At 35.1% G+C, this 22,934-nt stretch overlaps 1 protein-coding gene across 3 annotated transcripts in view; it reads left to right on the forward strand.

Moving 5' to 3' along the window:
- Nucleotides 1-662: 662 nt before the first annotated feature.
- KIF13A (kinesin family member 13A) overlaps nucleotides 663-22,934 on the forward strand; it is a 255,185-nt gene continuing 232,913 nt past the window's right edge. For 2 of the 3 annotated variants that reach the window (XM_051970639.1, XM_051970640.1), the window contains exons 1-2: nucleotides 664-790; nucleotides 1,293-1,383. In XM_051970639.1, the coding sequence (XP_051826599.1) occupies nucleotides 736-790; nucleotides 1,293-1,383 (146 nt within the window). In that variant the 5' untranslated portion in view covers nucleotides 664-735. Of the gene's footprint in view, nucleotides 791-1,292; nucleotides 1,384-22,934 lie in introns of all 3 variants that reach the window. The other variant, XM_051970638.1, reaches the window with a different exon arrangement.

Below are 22,934 nucleotides of genomic sequence, written 5' to 3' on the forward strand. Positions count from 1 at the left end.
CCACGCAGGTGTGGCCTGGGGCGGGGGCCTGAGGCCCACCCCGAGCTGGAAACAAAGCAGCCGCCCCCAGCACCGCTTCCCCCTCCCGCCCCCGCCGGCCTCGCCAGAGCTAAGAGCCGCGGCCCGCCCCGCCGGCCCGCCCCGAGTCCCTATAGGACTTTCCGCGTCCCGGACTGGGCAGCTCTGGGGTTGTGCGCTCCCCCCGCCTTGGCCGAACACTCCTCGGCCGTTTCCGGCTTTCTCCGGAGCTGCTGCCTCTGGGGCCCAGAGAGCAAGGCTCGGGAGTCTGGGAGACTAGCGCTGCCACCACCGCTGCTGCTGCCACCGCCGGGGCTGTGGGCGGAAGATGGCGGTCGGGATGGGGCCGCCGCCCGGGCTGCGGCGAGAAGCGCCCGCGCGGGGAGCTCAGTTATGCAAACGAGGCTAGAGAAGGGAGAGTTCAGGCGCAGCAGCGACAGGCTCTCTCCTCCTCGCCCCCTCCCTCCTCCCTCCTCCCGCCCGCCTCTCTCTCCTCTCGGGCAGCGGTTCCTGGTGTCTTGCGCTTCCCCCGGGATGGACCTTCCGACGTTGCACCGCCCTTCGCTGCAGACGGCGCAGCGGCCGAGGCCGCGCACGGAGGCTTCCCCGCGAGGCGCCGTGTGAACTGGGCTGCCGCCCTAGGGGAGCAGCGGAGTCCGGGCGCTGGGCGCGTGCGGGGCTGGCTGGGGGTGGGGAGGGCAGGGGGGCTTGGAAAACATGTCGGATACCAAGGTAAAAGTTGCCGTGAGAGTTCGGCCCATGAACAGACGAGGTAAGTATCTTTGCTTCCCCCCCACACTCTTCCTCTTCCTCCTCCTCTTTCTCCCTTGACTCCGCGGGCAGAAGGGCAACTTTGGAAAGCGTTCGGGGTGGGGAGGTTTGCTGGCGGGCAGGCAGGCGGGGGTGGAGGGGTGGGAGGGGAATTAGGAGGGAAGCCGGCGGGTGGAAGGGCAAGAGCCGAGCAGAGAGTGGCCGCTGCTGAGAGCTCTGCATCTCCGGTGGCTAGTGCTGTCTCCCAGTACACGGATTGCACTCTCCTCCGCGCCTCTGCCCCAAGCAGTGCTCAGCTGCTGCCGGGCCATTCCCCAACTCCCCAGGGCCATTCCTAAAAAGGGTGCCAAGCCCCGCTGAAGAGCCCTGGTGGAAGGGGAGCGTTGGGAAGGGATGGAGCATACCCAAACCTCGGGTCCTCTGTCGTCTGTGCAGGGGGAGGAGGGGTTGGGTGATGGATTGTCCACATTTTGAAATGTTCTTTCTTTTTGCCCCCTTCCCAGAACTGGAACTGAATACAAAGTGCGTGGTGGAGATGGAGGGGAATCAGACTGTCCTGCACCCTCCCCCTTCTAACACCAAACAAGGAGAAAGGTAAAGCCTATAACTAGGAAAGAATAAATCCAACCACTTAAGAGTTGTGCAAGTTTAAGCTGGAAAAAACGAACTCGATGTGCCCTATTGGTAGAATAGCTTCAAGTTTGTCATCATCAGCTCTTGTCTGAGACTGCTAGAAGTCCAAGTTCTCCTCTTCCTCCCTCCCCTAGTCTCCCCCTGCCCACCCTTGGAGTGCCGCTGAGTAGGACAGATGACCTAGCAAAGACAAGGACAAGTGTTAGACTGTGATCATCAGCCATAGAGCCATGAGTCAGAATTTTACAACTGGAAGCCACCTTAGAGATTGTCTGAGCCTTTTTACAACTGAGAAAGCTGAAACACATAGAGGTTGCGACTTGTCTGGGGTCCCACAGCTTTCTGGGAATAGAACCAGCTCTAGAATCCAGGTTTAGTAACTTGTTTATACTTTATGACACTGTACTTTCACTCCAGAACGTCTGTTTTGAGCACCTTGGCTTAAAATGTGAAATAATAGTAATTTAAAACGATCTTGCCCAGTGCAGTTTGAAACCTGGACCACTTAATTTGCTACTGAGTTGGGGATAACCTGACTGTAATGTGTGGATTTTAATTTTGGTATAAACAAAAGTTATTCTCTGAGTTATATTGACACAGACACTAGACAAATTGTTGAAGAGGGGCCTGTATTTACTAGATTGAAGCATATTTGCATTTGAAAAGTAGTAACTGTTGGATCCTTATTAATTCTGAGTTGTTCTGTGAAACAGTATGAGAAAATGCTCCTAAAATGATTTGAGAATCTGGCATTTATCTGGTAAGCCCCTGAAAAGAAAACTCTTGGCATTCATCCAAAATACCATTGCACTAGACTGTAAAAATAGAGCAGAAAAAAGGAGGGGGGGGGGATTGTTTTCTTTTTCTTTTCTGTCTTTCTTTCTTTTTTTTGTTTGCAAAATTATTTCCCTCAGGAAAAAGAGCAAAGAGTGACTTGGTGTATTTCTATAAGTCACCTGTTGATATTTTTCTTAGTGAATTTTTCTTCTCACAAAGATACCAAGTGAAGGGGAATTTGTATACTGTAAGCACCAAAGTTTTATTGCTAAAAGAAGCAGTTATTACTGTTTTGTAATTATAAGATGCTCAGATATTGTTTTGCTTAGGTTTAATAGAAAATAAGTGTGAGGAGATAGACATTCTTGATTAGAGGTTTTTATGCTATTTTTGTTCTGGAAAGTTGTTTTGCTCCAGGGCAGGCAGAATACTTAAAAACACTTCTGGGTTAAGGGGTTAAATTTCTGCTATCTGCAGTTAATTTTTATGGTAGCACCTTATGATCTTGTTGGGCTCGATTTTGTTAAGCTGAGTTTAGCTATGTAACACATAAAATACACAAAGTTGATACTTCTCTTTTATAACTCTAATGTGCAGAGTTGATAGTTTGTTTCTGTTGATTATAGTTGTAGCAAAATAATGGGGGTACTTTTCATTCTGGCAATAAAGTTACTCTCACCCAAATTCAAATATTTACCTTTGCATTTGGGATGGAAAACTCCAAAACTGGTTGTTACATTATTGAAGAAAGTTATGCTGCTGAGTATAGTTCTCCCTCTTAGGCCCTGCTCCAGGTGCATTGTTTTTATTCCTGTCATGGTACTGTTTTTGTTTGACTTCCTGATTTGACACCTGCTATATGTCACTCAATTGGAACCAAGATTGCTACCAGAAGTTAATGTGTAATGAAATAAAATGTTATCGTTTGCAGAACAAAGTAAATCTAATTCTGTGGATTTTGATCCTCTGCACTATGGGAACAATCATAACTGTTGCTACTTGAGTAAATAAATATTTAGGATTTTTATTGAAAATATATTTGTGTTGATTTCAGGATTTCTCTCTCTTTTTTTTAATGTGTAGTGTAGTCAATCAACTAGCATTTATTAAGTGCCTATTATGAGCTAGGCAATGGTAGTCCTTTATTGCCCCATAAATAAGAATAAAAAAATTGCAGTATGGAATCACTCTTGCTTTACCGGGGTCCCAATGTATGGACATATTTAGTTTACAGACAAACCTGAAATGAATCACTACCAGAGGTCTGCTTGTAGATTAGGATTAATACCTCAGCAGGGATGAAGACATCAAATGCATTTTGGATTTCATTGTGCAGCTTGGTTTCATATTTCTCTGCAGGGTTTTCTCTTTAAAGTCATAAAACATTTTAAAAATAGAAACAACCCCTCACTACTTTTGCTGTTGGTTGATTAGTTTCAACACTGCTCTATGTTATGAGGCCCATAATTCATTTCTCTTATTTGATTTCAGTCTTCTATCCTCCTGAGGCAGGGAAAAGACACTGACTGAGAAAGTAGTTGTTTTTCCACTTACAGATACTGCTGTTTTGAACTAGGAAGGTTCTTTAGTCAGTGCTGGAAAATTGGCTATAAAAAAGAAATTAATGGTTTATTGAAGATATCAAGAAATCATTAATGTTGTATTAAATACAAGCTGGAAGTTCATAACTATAGGAAGGCAAAAGTTTGGGATTTTTTTATCCAGTGAAAACATTGATTTCCAGGAAAAGAAAGTGACAACTTTGGCTTTCTTCCCCACCCCCATCTTCTTGGAATTAAATCCAAGAATATATAGTGAGAACAGAAATAGATTACATTGCTTTTTATGTTGTATAGTCCCTAATATTTTATCTTAAAAATACACTGCATTGATTTATTTGAATAGCTGAGCTTCCTAAATCTATTCTGAAACATTACAAAATGTTGGATTAACCCCCACCCCCCACTATATAGTGATAAAGCTGTATAATCAGAAAATCATTAGTATCAGGAGGAATCTCTTTGTAAATGAAAGTTAAGGCATGCCTACCATCAGTCATAACAACAAAGGTTGATTTATTTTATGGAGATCATAGGGTATATGCGAAATTGTGGTTTTAGGGGCAAAAGCTGAAGTAGAATTCTTAGCTTACCTTATGTCCACAGTGTTATCAGGTTTATATAGCTGACCTTTTACAGTTTTGAAGTATTGCTTTAAGAGATAGTATCTTTCTCTAGAAGTTTTTTTTCTTTTTTCTTGGAAAAAGCATTAATGGAAGCATTAATGGAAGGTGGAATTACAAAACATGACTTATCTTGGCAGCTTTTTGAGGAAGTGGGCTTTCCTTATAGAGAAGTTAAAAGGTTCACAGTTTGAATTCCAGCCAGTTTTTAGCTATACAATACTTTCTTTTGATTAGTCTATACTGACATTGTGGTATAATACCTATGAATTAAAAATGCAAACCCATCATTACATAGTTTTAAATTTGGGGGTATGATTTGAGCCCTTCATAGGTCAGAATCAGTGTTTTTCCTTTTTATCCTGTAAGGTGTAGAATACAGTTTTCACAGAAAATAATAAAGAAAGCAAAAGTCAACTTTCATTTACTTATTAACCGTAAAAACAAATTATCATCAGATTGATTTCACTCCTTCATTCAAGATGTTTCTGAGATAGTGCTTTATGATTCATAGCATAAGTAAGCATCCTTTAGTAATACTGGCAGATTTGATTAACATAGGCCAGTATGATACTGTTCGTTTTTGTTCACAGTAATGTGAAGTTGATTGTAAATAAAGAGAATTTTATTTCTATGTATCTAGGGTGATCTCATTTTTGTTGATGAGTGATATCAGGTAGTGAGTTTAACATTACCAGATAGTGTTTTGTTTCACCATTATAATTTTACCTTATTTAGTGATGAGAAAATTGGTTGCAAATTAATGAATTGATTCAATGTGTTGATAGCAAAAATAGATTAAAATGTAGACGTGCCTCTTAATTGTCATCCGTGGAGATACACACACACACACACACACACACACACACACACACACATATAAAGAAAAAATTTTTCCTTAATTCTTTAGATTGTAGGGAATTCTTCTGAGGATTTGTGTTTCCTTATAGCTGTTTTATACTTTTTTATCATACTCGCCCTTATTAGACATAGGAACTTTCTATTCATTTGAATATTTCTATTCAAAATATACTGACATTAATTATAGTCTTGTTAACTTATCTACTTTCTTAAATTGCTTCCTATGTAGCATCCAGGTAAATAATTTGTTTTTGTTTTATTTTTTAAATTTCAATAGTATTTTATTTTCCAAATACATGTAAAGATAGTTTTTAACATTCATTTTTGTAAAACTTTGTATTCCAATTTTTTCTCCTTCCTTCTCTTACCCTGCCAGGATTGCAAGTAATAGGATATAAATTAAATATATATAATTCTTTTAAACATATTTCTACATTTGTCATGTTATGCAAGAAAAATCAGACCAAAAAGGAAGAAATCATGAGAAAGAAAACAAATAAAAAGTGAAAATACTATACTTCGATCCATATTCAGTCTCTATAGTTCTCTCTCTGAATGAGGATGACTTTTTCCATCCCAAGTCTATTGAAATTGTCTTGGATCACCACATTGTTGAGAAGAACCAAGTCCATCACAGTTCATCATCACATAATCTTTTTGTTATTGTATACAGTGTTCTCTTGGTTCTGCTCACTTCATTCAACATCAGTTCATGTAAGTTTGTCAAGGAAATAATTTGAAATCCAAACATTTAATTATACAGTTCTGCTTTATGGAAAAATTTGAGAATGGGTTTACTTGGTTTTGAGAATAGCATCAGGACTTTGGGACCATTCGGACCAAGAGCTTTATATCATTTTGGGGAAGTTTGCTCTTGCTAAAGTTATTCAGAATAGAAGGAAAATGAGTGGCACAGAATGTATGATTTTTATTAAAAATTTGGAACATACTAAGTTCTTCCATTCTGTTTGCATCTGAGTTAGAGGGAGGAGTTGAGCCATAGGGCAGAATGAGGAAATTGGCCAGGATCCTGTGGTTTCATTATTTTATTTGAACTGAATTCCCAACAAAACATGCACATTTGTGTTTAAATATATACGGTGAAAATTATATTTCAAATCCAAAGAGGTCTGAATTCTGGGTTACCCATGGCTTTTATGTACAACTTTGTTTACCTCCATTCATACAAATAATTGAGTGTTGATTGTTGCAGGTGCAGCCTTTCTGCTTCTAGAATTAATTTTGCTTTTTCCCCTCCTCCCCACTATGTGCTTTTAAAGATAAATTTTAGTCTTTTTCATATTGGCCATTGGTCTTGATAGTCTGTATTTGAATGTTCATAGCTGAATTTTATGGATTTCTTTTCAATCTATCACAATAGGTAATCTGCAACTAGGCAAGCAGAAGTTAATGATGATAAGTTATCAATAAAAATCTTGGGACTTCACATTTTTAATGAATTTTTCCCTAAACATTCTTTAAAATGGAGGAAATGCCAGGAGTTTCAATGATTTTTCATAAAAGTTTGATTCTACCAAGGATAACATAACTTGTAATTTTTTACTTTGAAAGCTCTTTAATATAATGTGAACTTACATTTTGGTTGGAAATTGTATAATGTTGTTAACTTCAGGATAGTTAGGTAATAATTAACTATGAGGACTTTTATATGGAAAGGGCTAATTCAGTTTGTTTTAGTAAATTCCTGAATGAATGTGATTATATGGATTAGAATTTGGAGCTCTTAATTTTCCTATGAGATTGGTTGGTTGGTTGTTGTCCTTTGTTCTCGAAGAGGACCAAAATGATATTGAGTTGAAATGTATTCAACTGAGGCTAATCAGACAAACTGAGGCTGATCAGACGAATATGAGCTTAACCTCAGATCAGAAACAAATAGTCTCTATCAGCATTTGGAGAAGCTTCTCTAATTTTAGGTATCCTGCATTTCTTCAAGATTTAGTATGCATTCAAATCTGGATTTTGCTACACTATCCATATGACATCAGACAAATCTTAAACTATTTTTTTTTTTGAGGCAGTTGGGGTTAAGTGACTTTCCCAGGGTTACACAACTAGTATTATGTGTCTGAGGCTGGATTTGAACTCAGGTCTTCCCAACTTGAGGCCTAGTACTCTATCTACTGAGCCATCTAGTTGTCCCTAAATCCTAGAAACTATTGAAGCCTTCATTTACTCATCTATAAAATCAGAGTGGTAATATTTAATAATTATATACCTCCTGACATTGCTGAGGATCAAATGTGATAATGCATGTGGAGTGACTTGTAAGCTAACCAAAAAGCTTAGTGTAAATATAGACTATCATTCCTAGGGTTATGCAGTTTGAATATGTTTTATATGGTTTTATTGATTTTATATTATGGTTTCATAAAGGAAACATTATATGGTGGATAGATTGAATGAATGAATGAAAAAGTATTTATTAAGGGCTTACTTTGTACAAATCTAGTGCTTATTACTGAGAATATAAATAGAAAAGTGAGATGGTGTCTACTTTGCAAAATCTTTCATTCTAACAAGAGACCATCCAAAGATAGAACCAGTTGTAGAATAGAAGGAAAGATCTAATGGTCATAAAGACACATCAGTAAAATTGATTATTATATATCTTTAGAGTCATTTTTAATTAATAAAGTCATATCTGTTTTTAACATTGAACTGTTTGATGGTGCCAAGGACTTTGATAACAAGAACTTTCTTATCTTGGTATTCAGTAGCTGTGATTGTTGAATAAGTGCACTTGCCTAAGCAACCCGTTGATTGTCCAGCTCTCTACTTCAGACTACTTTCTATTTCAAACTGACTTGCCTGCTTTGTTGGTGGCAGTAAGTTAGCAGTTGGTATTGATGATGTTTGGGCTGACAAATTCCTTTTTCACAAGGGTAGCTTCTCTAAAACCAAGGCTGTGAGGGATAGTGCTGAGATTAAGATCTTATTCTAATCTTGCCTCTGGCGTTTGCTAGTAGTTTGATTCTGGCACAGTCAGTTAATTTCTATTGCTAAATAGATTTCTAAATTCTAGATGGGTTCTGATCTATTTCTTTAAATGTTCATGCATTATATTATACAAAAACTGGAATAGATTTTAGGTGTCTAATACAACCCCATTATTTTACAGTCAGGGAAATTGAGCTCCAGATAAGGGAAATAACATTTCCTCTGTCAAATACCTAGTTAGTGGTAGAACAAGGATTCAGATGCAGATCTCATTCTTATTATAATATTCCACAAATCATGAGCACTTGATGCACTTGATGGGAGCTCATTAAGCATTCATTAGATTGGTTGATTAGGTGACTTTTCGGGGGAGGGGTTCCTTCTAGTTCCATCCAATCATAACTGCATCTTTATATACACCTAATTATTTTTATTAGTATTTGTTTAGATTGCTTTAATTTCCTAGTATATCCCTTTTCTCTTCCCCTTCCAGAGAGCCATCCTTTACAATAAAATAAATAAATAAATAAAGACAGAGGAGGAAGGAAAACACTTGGACAAAACTAGCCAACTTGTCAGCTGGGTCCAATATGTAGTTGAATAGCATACTCACAATATATCGGATGAATAATAAAAATTTTTAGATTTAGCTATAAAATGAGTCAGGGAAAATTGTGATTCAATTAAAGAATAATGAGGTAGCATTTTTAGTGACTGAAATAGTTTGAATTTTGATTTATCTCTTGTTAATATATTTAGAGGAATGGGAAGGTGGCTACTTCTGGGGACTTGAAAGGGAGGAGTTCTTTTCTTGAAATAGTTCTTGCTTAGACTGAAAACTGAAAGAGCTTTTAAGTGAAACAGGGCAGTTATATGAAGTCTCCACACATCAGAAGGAATTGTCAGTCTAATAGGATGCAGACATTTGAAATATCACTTGTCTTAGGTAGCGAATGAAAGAGTAGCAGGGCAGCAGCTCTTGCCTGACCCTTTAGAAAATTGTCAAAGTAAACTGTTTTTTTGACCTCCTTTCGTTTATATTTCTTGTTGTACAGTAGTGTTCTTTCTGTGATGTAGAGATTAATAAGCAAATAAATCTGAGTCTCAAACGGTACAGTAGAGCTATATATAATTAATATGAATATCTGGGGGTAGAGAAATGCCATTTCCAGAGTTGTTTCTTGAAGCTTTTGTTTGGAACTTTGTTTCCTAACTGAAATGTGGCCTTTTTGAATTTTAATTCTCCTTATAAACACTTTCTATCTAAAAATACAGGTATGTAATTAGGATTTGCTATTTGAGTTGCTGGAGCCTGCTTAGTGTAAGACCAATTGTAGTGTCCATTAAATGGCTAGGAAACAAAAGTCAAAGCATAGAAATCCCCAGTAATTTGTCTACTCAGCCCTGCCCTGTCCTGCAGACTCTGATGTGTAGGTGGGTGAATTCTGCAACAGAAAGGAGGAGTCTGTTGATAATTCCCTCCAGAGGAAGAAGATTGGAAATATTTAAGTCAGAGAACAGGAAGGAAGCCTTTGAGGAAAGGGAAGCATGTCTTTTGCTTTTGGCTCTTTGTGTGTTGTCTTGAGGAGACACTCCCTAATTTAGAGCCCTGCCCTGAATGACCACAAATATTCATGTAGCTCACATCCAGAAAGAATCAAATGGAAAATCAGAAAGATCAAATGCCAATGAATTGCCTGAAAATCTCATTTACAAGTGCAGTTCAGATGCAATTTATCTCAAATCATAGAAGTACCACAAGTGATAAACCCACAAGTAGTGTGTTGAATAGATTAACAAGCTTTTAAATGTACTTAACTTCTGTGGTTAACTGTTACAAGTTCTCAGAATTGATGCTTACTATGTTTACCTACTTATTATCTCAGCTACATTGAGAGCATGTTTAAGGCTTATATTACAGGGATACTTACAGTAGTAAGTATGTTATTGTTTTTCCTGTTGTGTAACAAGCTTTTAGAGCAGAGAAATTAAAATTAAATATAGTATTTTTATTTGTTTGGGAGCATTCTTTTCTTTCATTAACTTTCATTTTCTTTTTTGTAGCTTATTTAAATTTGGTTATTACAAAAAATTTTAACAAAGATTACCTTAAAATAGCAGCAAAGAACCTTGAAAGCTACTTGAAATATAAGATTTGCAAACTATAGGCCCAATACAATGTGAGATAGGGAGGCATGGATATGGGGAAAACTGTGATGTGATGAGATTAAGATTCATTTCTGGGAAAAGTCAGTAAAAAAGATTATCTAATCAACTGATTTACTAGTTTATTAACTTTGATCAAGTGACCTAACACCATATACCAAGATAAGATCAAAATGAGTCCATGACCTAGGCATAAAGAACGAGAATTATAAATAAATTAGAGGAACATAGAATAGTTTATCTCTCAGACTTGTGGAGGAGAAAGAAATTTGTGACCAAAGATGAACTAGAGACCATTACTGATCACAAAATAGAAAATTTTGATTACATCAAATTAAAAAGCCTTTGTACAAACAAAACTAATGCAAACAAGATTAGAAAGGAAGCAACAAACTGGGAAAACATCTTCACAGTTAAAGGTTCTGATAAAGGCCTCATTTCTAAAATATATAGAGAACTGACTCAAATTTATAAGAAATCAAGCCATTCTCCAATTGATAAATGGTCAAAGGATATGAATAGACAATTTTCAGAGGATGAAATTGAAACTATTACCACTCATATGAAAGAGTGTTCCAAATCATTATTGATCAGAGAAATGCAAATTAAGACAACTCTGAGATACCACTATACACCTGTCAGATTGGCTAAGATGACAGGAAAAAATAATGATGAATGTTGGAGGGGATGCGGGAAAACTGGGACACTAATGCATTGTTGGTGGAGTTGTGAACGAATCCAACCATTCTGGAGAGCAATCTGGAATTATGCCCAAAAAATTATCAAATTGTGCATACCCTTTGATCCAGCAGTGTTTCTATGGGGCTTATATCCCAAAGAAATACTAAAGAAGGGAAAGGGACCTGTATGTGCCAAAATGTTTGTAGCAGCCCTATTTGTAGTGGCTAGAAACTGGAAAATGAATGGATGCCCATCAATTGGAGAATGGCTGGGTAAATTGTGGTATATGAATGTTATGGAATATTATTGTTCTGTAAGAAATGACCAACAGGATGAATACAGAGAGGACTGGCGAGACTTACATGAACTGATGCTAAGTGAAATGAGCAGAACCAGGAGATCATTATACACTTCGACAACGATATTGTATGAGGACATATTTTGATGGAAGTGGATTTCTTTGACAAAGAGACCTAACTCAGTTTCAATTGATAAGTGACAGACATAAGCAGCTACACCCAAAGAACGAACACTGGGAAACAAATGTGAACTATCTGCATTTTTGTTTTTCTTCCCGGGTTATTTATACCTTCTGAATCCAATTCTCCCTATGCAACAAGAGAACTGTTCGGTTCTGCAAACATATATTGTATCTAGGATATACTGCAACATATCCAACATATAAAGGACTGCTTGCCATCTAGGGGAGAGGGTGGAGGGAGGGAGGGGGAAAAAAATCGGAAAAGAAACGAGTGCAAGGAATAATGTTGTCATTATAAAGTAATCATTAAGTAAAAATATATATATATATATATATATATAATTAAAAAAAAAAACTTTGATCAAGTGATAGCTAATGATGAAGCCATTGATTTGAATCCTCTATCTGTGTAGCTTTGAAAGAATTTCCTCCTCTGTGATGGTAGACTAGAGGATCTTTCAGGTCATCCTGTTCTAGTTATAATGATTTTAAAACTGTATTTTAAAACTCAATAGCATGATAATGGATCAAAAAATAATGGATTAACAGTTTGTTGATAAAAACCTAGTTAATCTTTTTCAAATTATAGTATAAGTATGTAAAATTAGTATTGTCCCTTAAGAGCTCAAAAAAACATTTTTGTACTAACTCCCTCTTTTGTGCATAGTAGTCTTTGGGAAGGATTTAAAGCTTATAAAGGAAAGTCCCTTTCCTTCTATAGTCTTCAGTAAAAGAGATCCTCAAGATATCACTGTTAGAATAATATCTTCAAAGTACTAATTAAGGATATGGTAATTTGTTTTCTCTTATAAGAAGAGGCTGTTGTGATAGTTTTGATCTGAGGCTGTAGGAGCCTGAAGTAGGATGTTTTCATTTTGATGCAAAGATAGCCAACAGATTAGAGATGTTGTGGTGGTACAACTGATGAGACTGAGCAACTTATTGGATATTTGGAGAGAGGGAATTAATAAAAGAGTGAAGAAGGACTCTGAGACCATGTCTGGAAAAATGATAGTCTTTTTTCACTCAGAGTAGAAAAATTGGGAGCAGAATTGTTGAATTCCTTTTTGGGCATCCTTTTTTGGTGCTTGTGGAATTTTGAGGTGGAAATACCCAGGAGGGAGATGAATGTCACTGGCAGACTGACAAAATCAATCAATGAAAAAATATTTGAGACTGCTAACAGTATAGTAGATACAAGAGGCAACAAAGAATATGAAATGTAGCTCAGCCACAGGGAGGTAACAATGTAGTTGAGATGTATCCAGAAATCAATAAATAGGTCTTCAGCATGTTTACTTTTTTTCCCCTGCAAAAGAATGTCAAGGCATTGCAAGTGGACATTTTCAAGAATTACAAAACATTAAGCAACTTAAGGTGAATAAAATCAGTTCATTGTAGCACACCAATCCTATCATATGTTTAAAAGAGGAGAAAAAATAAGAAAAAGAGGAGAAAAAAATATTGGTGAATGAGACAGTCTAAATGGAAGCATTATTTATAAATATTTAAAAGGACTAAATTGTATATTAAAATCACTCAACAAATGATTATTGTAAAGGCAGAGAATAGAACAGTCTATAAAAAGATCCCTTTTTATATTATCTCCTATTTTGTTTACAAATGAAACATATATTGAATATTTATGTGAACAAATAAAAAATTAATATAATCTAATCTGTATACCATATGTGAGTTAGGTAATATTGGTGTTACATAAAAATTGTTCTATCTTTATCTTCATGTAGAAACAATGCTGACTTGTCTAGAAATTAGTGGTGTATATGGGTATTATATAGGGCTGGTCTTTTTGTGATTCATTGGCAGGCTTAGTGAAAGATCTGAAACAAGGCAGCTTGGTGCAGTGAAGGATTTGGATTTGGAGTAAAATCTTAGTTCTATATCTAGCCATTACTTTTATTCTGATCTTGGGCAATTCTCTAAACCTCAGTTTCCTCTTCTCTACTCTGAAGGGATGAATTAAACAACCTTTAAGGGCCCTTTCAGCTCTAAAAGTCCAATCTTATGTTCCTAAGAAGTTGTAGTTATTCTTTAATTATATGGTCAGGAATAAAGTTTGGCTGAGTGGAGCAGGGAGAAGGGTCTATTTTGAATCTGGTGGAGATGGCCTTTGCAAAAGTTTGGAGGAAGAAGGAAAAAGTAAAAGTTAGGAAGTAATTAGTTGCCCTTAGCTGCATTTGAAATGGAATGTACCACTATATGTATAATAATAGATAGATAACATTTATATAGGTAAGGTTTGCAAAGTTTTTTAAAACACTGAAAAAAACTGAAATAGATAGAGGTTTAGTGACTTGTCATGTCTCACAGAACTAGTAAATGTCAGACTGGATTTGAATTCAGCTGTTTTTGACTTCAAGTCCAGTACCATGTGAAAATCATATGTGATTGTAACCCTGATGATAGAACATCTCTTCTAACACAGGGATCTAGAGACCATTTTGGAGGTGATCCTCATTGGAATTTTGAGGGAATTTAGTATCTGTTTTGTTTAACATGCCTAGAAGGAACTCAGGAAAGGATTTGTGCATAAATTCATAGTTGAGACAATTCTTCTGATTCCCATACTTGGATAGTCCTTCTTCCTCTTAAAACTAGTCTGTGTGACTCAGGTTTTTCTATCTTAGAAGATAGAAACTTTCCCTTTTTATATCTAATCTCTCACTCCTTCAAGATCCTGCCAAACTGATAACAATCCCTATGATTCATGGTTCATGGCAAGGTTCACTTTGTTTCTTTTTGACACAGCTCTGTGTCTCTTTACTAATTGGTTTTGGTTTCTCTGTTAGACATTAGTGTCATGGTTCTTTGACATGTCCTTCTTTGTGAATGTTTTGTTGCTGTCATTGCAGTTCATCCTTCTGGGGGCTTTGTGGTCTTGAGGACAGATCTTTCTTAAGGTCCTAAGCTTGGCATTTTCTATCTGGTATTGATTCCTTCTGAGGTCATATATTCAGTGAAGGTCTCTCCAACTCTACATGGAGTTTGCTGTCCATCTCAGTTTTAAACTCCTGGTTCTTGATCCATGTGGTTTATTTATATCTAGAAAAAGCTCCCCTCTTGTATATTACCCATGAATGTCCTGTATATGAAGAAGACTCCTTTTTGGTAAATATATTCTACATTAGGATACTTGAAATGAGACAGTGTGGAAGAACAAAAAATAGTCTTTGTTCCTTCTGGTTTCTCTTTATTGGATATTTATAGAAGCTTCCTTTTCCTCAAATGGAAATAAACTTCTTTGTTGTATGCTGAATTGTTCACATTTTCAAATATTAGTTTTCCTTCATTTTTATTATTTTATTATTTTAAAATGGTTTGGTGGATGCTTGTTCTCAGAGTTAGGATGGCTTGGGTTCTAATACTGCCTGTAACATACTGACTGTACTTGCAATCTGAAACTTTCTGTGCTAAAGACAACTTAAAAAAAAAAGTTTCATAACTTCTTTGTTTGGTCGGTTTTATATATATATATATATAAAATCAATAGTATTTTATTTTTCCAAATACATGTAAAGATAGATTTCATCCTTCAATTTTGTAAGACTTTGTGGTCTGAATTTTTCTCCTTCCCTGCATTCATTACCTCCCCCTTCCCAAGACAGCAAGCAATCTGATATGGCTAAATATGTGCAATTAAAGACAAATTTTTAAGCTAAGTTTACAATGCTTTTTTGGTGTGGGGGGAGAAGAATTGAGAGATGGAATTTCTTCTCCAAATATTCTTTCCATATAGTAATGAAATCATAGGTCTAGACTCTCCTTCCCCACTAAAAAAGAATTGTGAATGCTTGTGGTGATGTTTTCTTAATCTGCTGAGTTAAATTTTAAATCCAATATAACCTCACAGTTTGCCTCATAGTTCCCAATGTAGTGTAATTTATGGATTATTTCATTCAGAAATAAGGAGCAAATCATTATTTTATAACCTCATTTATAGATTAAAATGTTAGAGTTACTAATCACTGTTTATTACTGGTCTTGTATTTGTTGCAATCACAGAAGTACATCTTTTTAAGATAAAGACTATATGTAACCTATGCAATGATAGTTTTGAAGCATCTAATTTATAAGTATTCTTCATTTCTTTTTCTAAAAAGAAGTTAAATTGTTGCTTTACATGTTTAAAGATCTTTTTCTTAGATTTTGTATTTATTTATAAAGTTTCATTTTGTTGAGGTATAAAAATAAACTAGCTAAAACAGCTTTAGTTTCCTCACTTTTGAAGGGAATTGATTCAGATAATCTCTTAAGATCTAGCTCTATTATTGGGTAGTTTTGTTTTCTCTGTTATTCTGCTTGTCACTGGGTCCCTAATGTGTGTTTCTGTTTCTCTATATTTCTGTTTATTTCTGCTTGCGGCTGTCTCCCAGTTATGCCTGAATTCTGATCAAAATTCCAGGGACATTTGGCAGCACAGCTGTGCAATCCTGAGAATGGTCATTTGGGAAAGCTCTGATATCTCTCTGGAAATTTTAGAAATAGAACCTTAGCTTTAGATACACTCTTGCCTAATATATAAACTTGATGGTTTTTAAGAACTTTTAATACTGTGATTTTGTGATGAAACAATTACTAGTTATGCCTTTCAGACTCTATGACATGCAAGTTTAAATACATAGTTCTTGAAATTTATATGTATGTTACATACAAAGTAGACTCGTGGTAAAAGGGACAATAGAAGAGTGGGCTTTTGGTCAGGAAGATTTGAGTTCCAATATAATATCTTATCCAAAAATATCTTGTGAAAATGACAAGAAGAAAGAATGCTCAGCACATGACTGACACCAGTGGCATAATGGAAGGAGTACTGAATTTGGAGTCAGAAATCTAGGTGCAGGTTCAAGTCCTCCTTTGATGGCAGAAATTAGGGGAAGGGAGTAGTAGTGACTTCCAATTGTAGCAAATGTGGAAATAAACTGGTGAGGCCAGATCTGGAGGCTGTGGTTAAGTTCGGATCTTTGGAAGAGAAAAATGTGTCCAGGGTAACAGGATAATTCCAGGAGTGGTTTGGCTTCTGGTATCTGGTAGAATATTCTTGATGACCTGGAAAACCAAAGAGGGAATTAAATTGGCAGAATTACACCATATGCAGTCAATCACCTGTAATATTATTACACTATTACAAATGATAGTTATTGTTCTTAAAGTAGGTAGTATATTTTGAACTGTGTTCAGATAGAGCTAAAATAGATGAAACAAGTGATGAGAGTATTCATCTAATCTGTCCAGTATACTTGTTAATCTACAGTTAAATCTACAAATATGTCTAAAAGGATCAATTTAGGTTAGTTCAAATAACTGTATTTATGGTTTTTTTAGGGAGAGAGGAATCTAAAAGAACATAGTTAAAATAAAACTAGTGGTGTCAGATTTATCATATTAAAGCAGTATTCCTGCTTAAGTTTCCAATCATTTTCCTAAACACAGAATTGAATAGTATCAATCTTTTAGTTCATTTTTTCAAAGAATGGACCAAGCTTCTCCACACATCCTATGATCTCTTTAGATTTAATTTCTAGAAGTTAAAAGCTGAGGGGCTCTTCTCCTTTCTTGGATACTGATTTATTATCTCCAGAGACTTTACTCTTGAAATGTTCTGTTCTGGGCCATATAGTAGAGCTTTCTGGCCTGAAACAATAGTTCAAGGATTTCGCCTTCTCTTTGGCTTTAATTCATTGCCTTTACCATTACTTTGTTATCCTTCTTCTCTTACTCACTTCTTGTGCTCCAACACATTACCAGCTACTACTCATTGAGATTTAGGTCTGATCATTCTGCTTGAAATTGTAGAAGGGGATAGAAGTATTATATACATTTAAAGTTTATCACATCAACTGAAAGATGTTTTCTATTCATCTTCCCTTTTCTTACTCTCTCTCCCCCCCAAAAATAAAACAAATCCTTCTATTTTAGATTCTACCTATTTCTATGTAGTACTTTAATGTACAATGATTTAAAACACCATATCTATCCTTAATAGCAGACTAGTATGTTAACTTCTAACATTGGGGCAGATTCCAACTGCTTTGAATGAAAGAAAAAAGTTGTAAAAGGCCAGTTATTTCTATGCTGAAAAGCAAGAGTGTATTCTCCAGGATGTGCTATTATGAATCTGTGGGCAGAATGGACTCTTTACATTTCCTTTTTTTTTTTTCTTTTTTCTTTTTTTTCTTTTTCTTTTTTTTTTTTTTTTTTAAGCTTTAGATGAGTTGGTATCATGAATAAGACCTGTTGGACATGTCACAGTATATTTTGAATACATTTAGCAGATCTCATACTTGTCTTCTTTGGATCTTGTTTTTCCTGAATTCTTGGGTATACTAAGAAATTCTTTAAAGTACATTTGTTTCATGAGGGTGTTTACAGTTGAACTGAAGCATCTTTCCTACCCCCTTCTTTCAGATGTAAGAGGAAGCTGCATTTTGCTCTTTGTGAATAAAGATATACTTTAAAGTGCTTAAAGGTGGAACTTGGGAGAATTCAGTATATTCTAAAGCAGTAAGGGGTGGGAGGAAAGGGTAGGATTCCATTCCTCATCTGAGATGCTTTTGTATCTAAAAGTAAAAATTGGGCTGGATACATTTAAAGTATTTCTCAAGAATCCTAATTTCTGTATCAGAATATCAAGAAATTTGTTCCTCCAGGGATATACAAGTGTCACTTAATTTTTGGCCAATAATGATTGAAAATATAGGTTAATTGTAATTTACAACTGCTACAAGCATCCAATTTAAACTATTCTGAAGTTTCCTTGAGGACTGATTCATTCATTGGGTTTCAGTGAGAAGACAGTTTTTTAAAAAATAATTTAATTTGTATATAATTTTACTAATTTAGAAAGCTCCTGATCAAAAAATTTCTTTGCAGTAATGAAATTAAAAAGCAGCTAATTGGTACAATTAGATAAGAGTGCTGGACCTGAAATTAGAAAGATTTGAATTAAAATCTGCCTTCACATAGTTATTAGCTATATGATTCTGGGAAACTCATTTAATCTATGCCTGCCTCAGTTTCCTCATTTATAAAATGAGGATAATAACAGCAACTATTTCCCAAGCTTGTTGTGAGAATCAAATGGGATAGTATTTATAAAGGACTTAGCATAGTTTCTACCATATAATATATGCTTAATAAGTATTTGTTTTCTTTTCTCTCCCTTTCCCTGCCTTTCTCCTTTCTTTCTTTTCTTCTTTCCAAACTTGTATAGGAGTACCACGAGATTTAGTGATTTGTCCAGGGTCTGACAGGCATTGTATGTCTGATCTGAGACTTGAATCCAGGTCTTTCTGACTCTGATGCTGTTTGTTTGCTAGAATGCAAAGGTACAAGTACCTTTGACACAGAATCTCAATCACAGGAAGCAAATGGGTTGATATGTGATACTTCATGAGGCTTTAGGGAATAATTGTTATGGTATCTTAGATCATCTGAGTCTGAAACATTGGATCAATTATTTTTGATCTTGGCCAAACCACATTCCCCACATCTGACTGCAGATTTGGCAAGAATGCTTACAGTTTTTATTTCTGGCTGTCTTAATGGTGTTATCTTTTTCTCTAAAGAGTTGTCTAAAACCACTTGTCCTTTGAGGGCACTAAAAGGGATTACAGTGCTGATTTGGTATTTCTGTCACTGTGGTATGATAACTTAATTTGCATATAGTAGGTATTTATTAAATGCTTGTCAGTTGATTATTAGCTTGTAACAACTTGGTTAAATCTAAAAGGACATTTTAAAACATTTTATATTATAAAGGTACTATTTTATTCTATTCTACTCTGCAGGATTGTACTGTGTCAGTGTTTATGTGATGTATTTTTTTTTAAGGAACTCACAACTCATTTCTTTTTTTTTTTTGTATTTTTAAAAACTTTTATTTTAAAAACACATGCATAGATATTGTTCAACATCCACCCTTACAAAACCTTATGTTCCAGATTTTTTTTCCCTCTGTTCCCTCCTGCCCCTAGATAGCAAGTAATCCAAAAATCTTAAACATATGCAATTCTTCTGTATATATTTCCACAATTATCATGCTGCATAAGAAAAATCAGATCAAAAAGGGAAAAAATGAGAAAGAAAATAAAATGTAAGCAAACAACAACAAAAAGAGTGAAAATACTATGTTGTGATCCATATTCAGTCCCTACAATTCTCTCTCTGAGTGCAGATAGCTCTCTTCATCTTAGGACCACTGGAACTGGCCTGACTCACCCCACTGTTGAAAAGAGCAGATGTGGAAAAACAGATGTAGATCCATTAGAATTGATCATCATATAATCTTGCTGTTGCTGTCACAACTTATTTCTTATTGATGGTTTTATTCATTCAGAAAAAAAAAAAAACGAGAGAACCACATTTTCTTTTCTTTTCAAAACAGCTAATTAATTGAATTTATGAAAATGTATAATCCTGTGTCCCTTTGCCAGTTACACACATAAAAATTCAGAATACTAAGAGTACCTTAGTGGAAGGCCAATTTCATAATTTTGCCTGGCCAGCAAACATTTTTGGAAATTCATCTTCTCAGTGATTTCTGTTCTTTAGCTTCTTTAGCCTGTTACCTTTATTTTCTCAACTTTGTCATTTTGGACATAAACTTAATAAGGCCCCTTGAAAAAGTGCTAAGTATTGCTAAAACACAATAAACTATATATAATCTACATCAGGAGGGAAGGAATGAGAAAAAAATTTGAAACTCAAAATAGAATGTTAATTGGGCAATAGATAAGAGTACAACAATCTGGAGACCTGAATTCAAATTTAGCTTCAGGCACTTGATATTAGCTGTGTGATCCTGACCAAATTACTTAATCCCTGTTGCCTCACTCAATAAATAAACAAATAAACAAACTGAAGGAATGAATAAATAAAATGAATATTAAAAATTGTCTTTACATGTATTTGAAAAAAAATGCTTTTGAAAAAAGAAAACAATACATTTAGACTGAGAAATGGTAGGTCATGCTTGAATCTATTTGGAATTGTTACTTCTCTCATGTCTTAAAAAGATGCAAGGGTCCATAAGAGGACAAAAAAATATTGATAATGTTAAATCCTATGACTTTAATAAGTGAAGAAATGCATTTTATAAACAATCAGTTACATGAAATAAAGTAAATATTTGGACCAAGGTTACAATTGTTTGAATACCATCCAAATGAATTTAAATTTTTGTTTCTTTACAAAGTTAACTTGTGTAGAAATACTTGTTTATAAAACTCTTCCAAATATTTGCAGGCAAAAAAACAAATTTAGAAGTTGGTATCATGTAATGTAGTTGGAAAGAAAATCTAAACTTCTGAAACTTATATATTTATGGTCTTTGCTGTATCTACTTTTGAAAATCCTAAGGCATTTCCTTTAAAAAAAAAATCCTCATTTCTAGAGAGGATGATTGACTAAATCTATGTCCAAACTGACCTGAACATTCTTCCTTTTTTGTGCAATAGTCATCAAATTAAGGGACTTCTCTTATAATTTGCACATCAAGAAAAGTTTGAAATTACAGTTTATTTCAGGAGTTTCAACAAATACTTAATATAATTGAATTGTAAATTAATGTATGTTTCCTATCATGCAGAATATCAATTTGATATTTTTATAAAGCACAGTTCATTTGAAAAAGGCATAAATTGGGTATAGGTAACTATTATATCCCATGCTGTTCCTATAGTTAATATTTTATTTGAATTTTAAAGCTATAACTTTATAGCTCAAAAAACCCCACATACAAAATAAGGAATACAATTTTACATTAAGTCCATTTCATAGAATCTAAGGAAAAAAAACAACAACCCACATATGTACAAAATATATATAATTCCTTTTCAGCATTATCTAAATATGAGTTTACTTCATTAAAAAAAATAACCTTTTTTTTTTTGCATAGTTATAGCCACCATATACAATTTCATATATATAATTGTTTTAGTAATCTCATTTTGTGTATGTCTTCATATTTCCTGGTGCTTCATATTTATTGTAATTTCACTTTATCATTATATCAATAAACCATATTTTAATACACCATTCAATATATATTTTCCAAGTTTGTACTTTTACAAATAAAGACACTATAAATATTTTGGTACAGATTGTCCTTTTTTCCTTTACATTTTATTTTTAGGAAAATGTTCTAGCAGTGGAATCTTTGGATTGAAAGGTATGCTCAGTTTTGTGATTCAGTGTATGTTGCCATATTCTTTTAAAAATTGGTTTCACCAATTGACAATCACACTAATAATATTTTGAGTTTGTTTTCATACTTCCTCACTAATACTGAATTCCCTATTTTTTCACCTTCACTAATTTTTTTTTTTTAATCATTGAGAGAAGTAGGGAGCAAGAAACATCTGTTTCTTGTCAGACATTCATCACTTCCTTTTTGATTTGGCTTGATTAAAATCAACCTTCTCTCTGAATAACACCTAGTCATGCTGCTCTCTCCTTTAATTCCCCAAAGTATGTAGACATGTGGTTTTTAGCATATTGCCTTGCATTTGCTTATATACTGTTTTTAAGTGCCCTCTAATTTTTTTCCCCATGTAGACATAGTCCTCTTGGAAGGATAGGTGTCTTTTGTATATCATAGATGCTTACATAATATACAGTGTCTGGGATGTGATAAGGGAGTATGGTGTAGTAGGGAAAGGAACTAGTCTTGTAATCAAAAGCTCTGTGTTGGAACTTTATTTCCACTATTTCTTGACTAACTTTGTGTCTCTGAGTTAGTCTCTTAATTTCTCTGGGCCTGTTTCTTTATCTGTAAAATAATAATGTGACCCACCAAAGAAGAATTTGATTGGAAAAAATATTTTGTGTTTTATAAAATGCTATCTATATGTGAGCTGTTATTCTTAAGTTTTGAATAAATGATTGTAAATGCATTTTAGCTCTCTTTCTGAATCTCTTAATGGCCAAGACTGAAAAGGATATTTCCCAGCTCATTTCCCTTCTGGGCTCCACTATCACCACATGATTAATGTGATTCTTTCCTTTTCCTAGTGTTTACAATGTGCTTAATTCTCTTCTGGGATCCATATCTCTAGAGTTTGTTTCAGAAAAATTTCCCCAATTCACTGGAGACCACTAAAGAACATTCTATAAGACAACTATTAATCCTGTGACAAACATGAAAACAACATTTAAACTATTAGCATATGTTAAATGAATACAGAGGGTGTGAATAAAGTTATTTTTACTTCACTTCCCCAGGTGGTCATATGTTGTTGTTGTTGTTCTTCTTCTTTAAAAGTACAGTTACCTGAATTTTGCCATTCAGCTTTGATCTTTGTTGTGGTTTTGTTAGAATAGAAATGTAGAGTTATTCAGGAGACTGATGAAGTGTTCATATTCAAAGCAAAATCTATTTTTTTC

This window comes from Antechinus flavipes, chromosome 1 (genome assembly GCF_016432865.1).
Source record: "Antechinus flavipes isolate AdamAnt ecotype Samford, QLD, Australia chromosome 1, AdamAnt_v2, whole genome shotgun sequence".
NCBI lineage: Eukaryota > Metazoa > Chordata > Mammalia > Dasyuromorphia > Dasyuridae > Antechinus > Antechinus flavipes.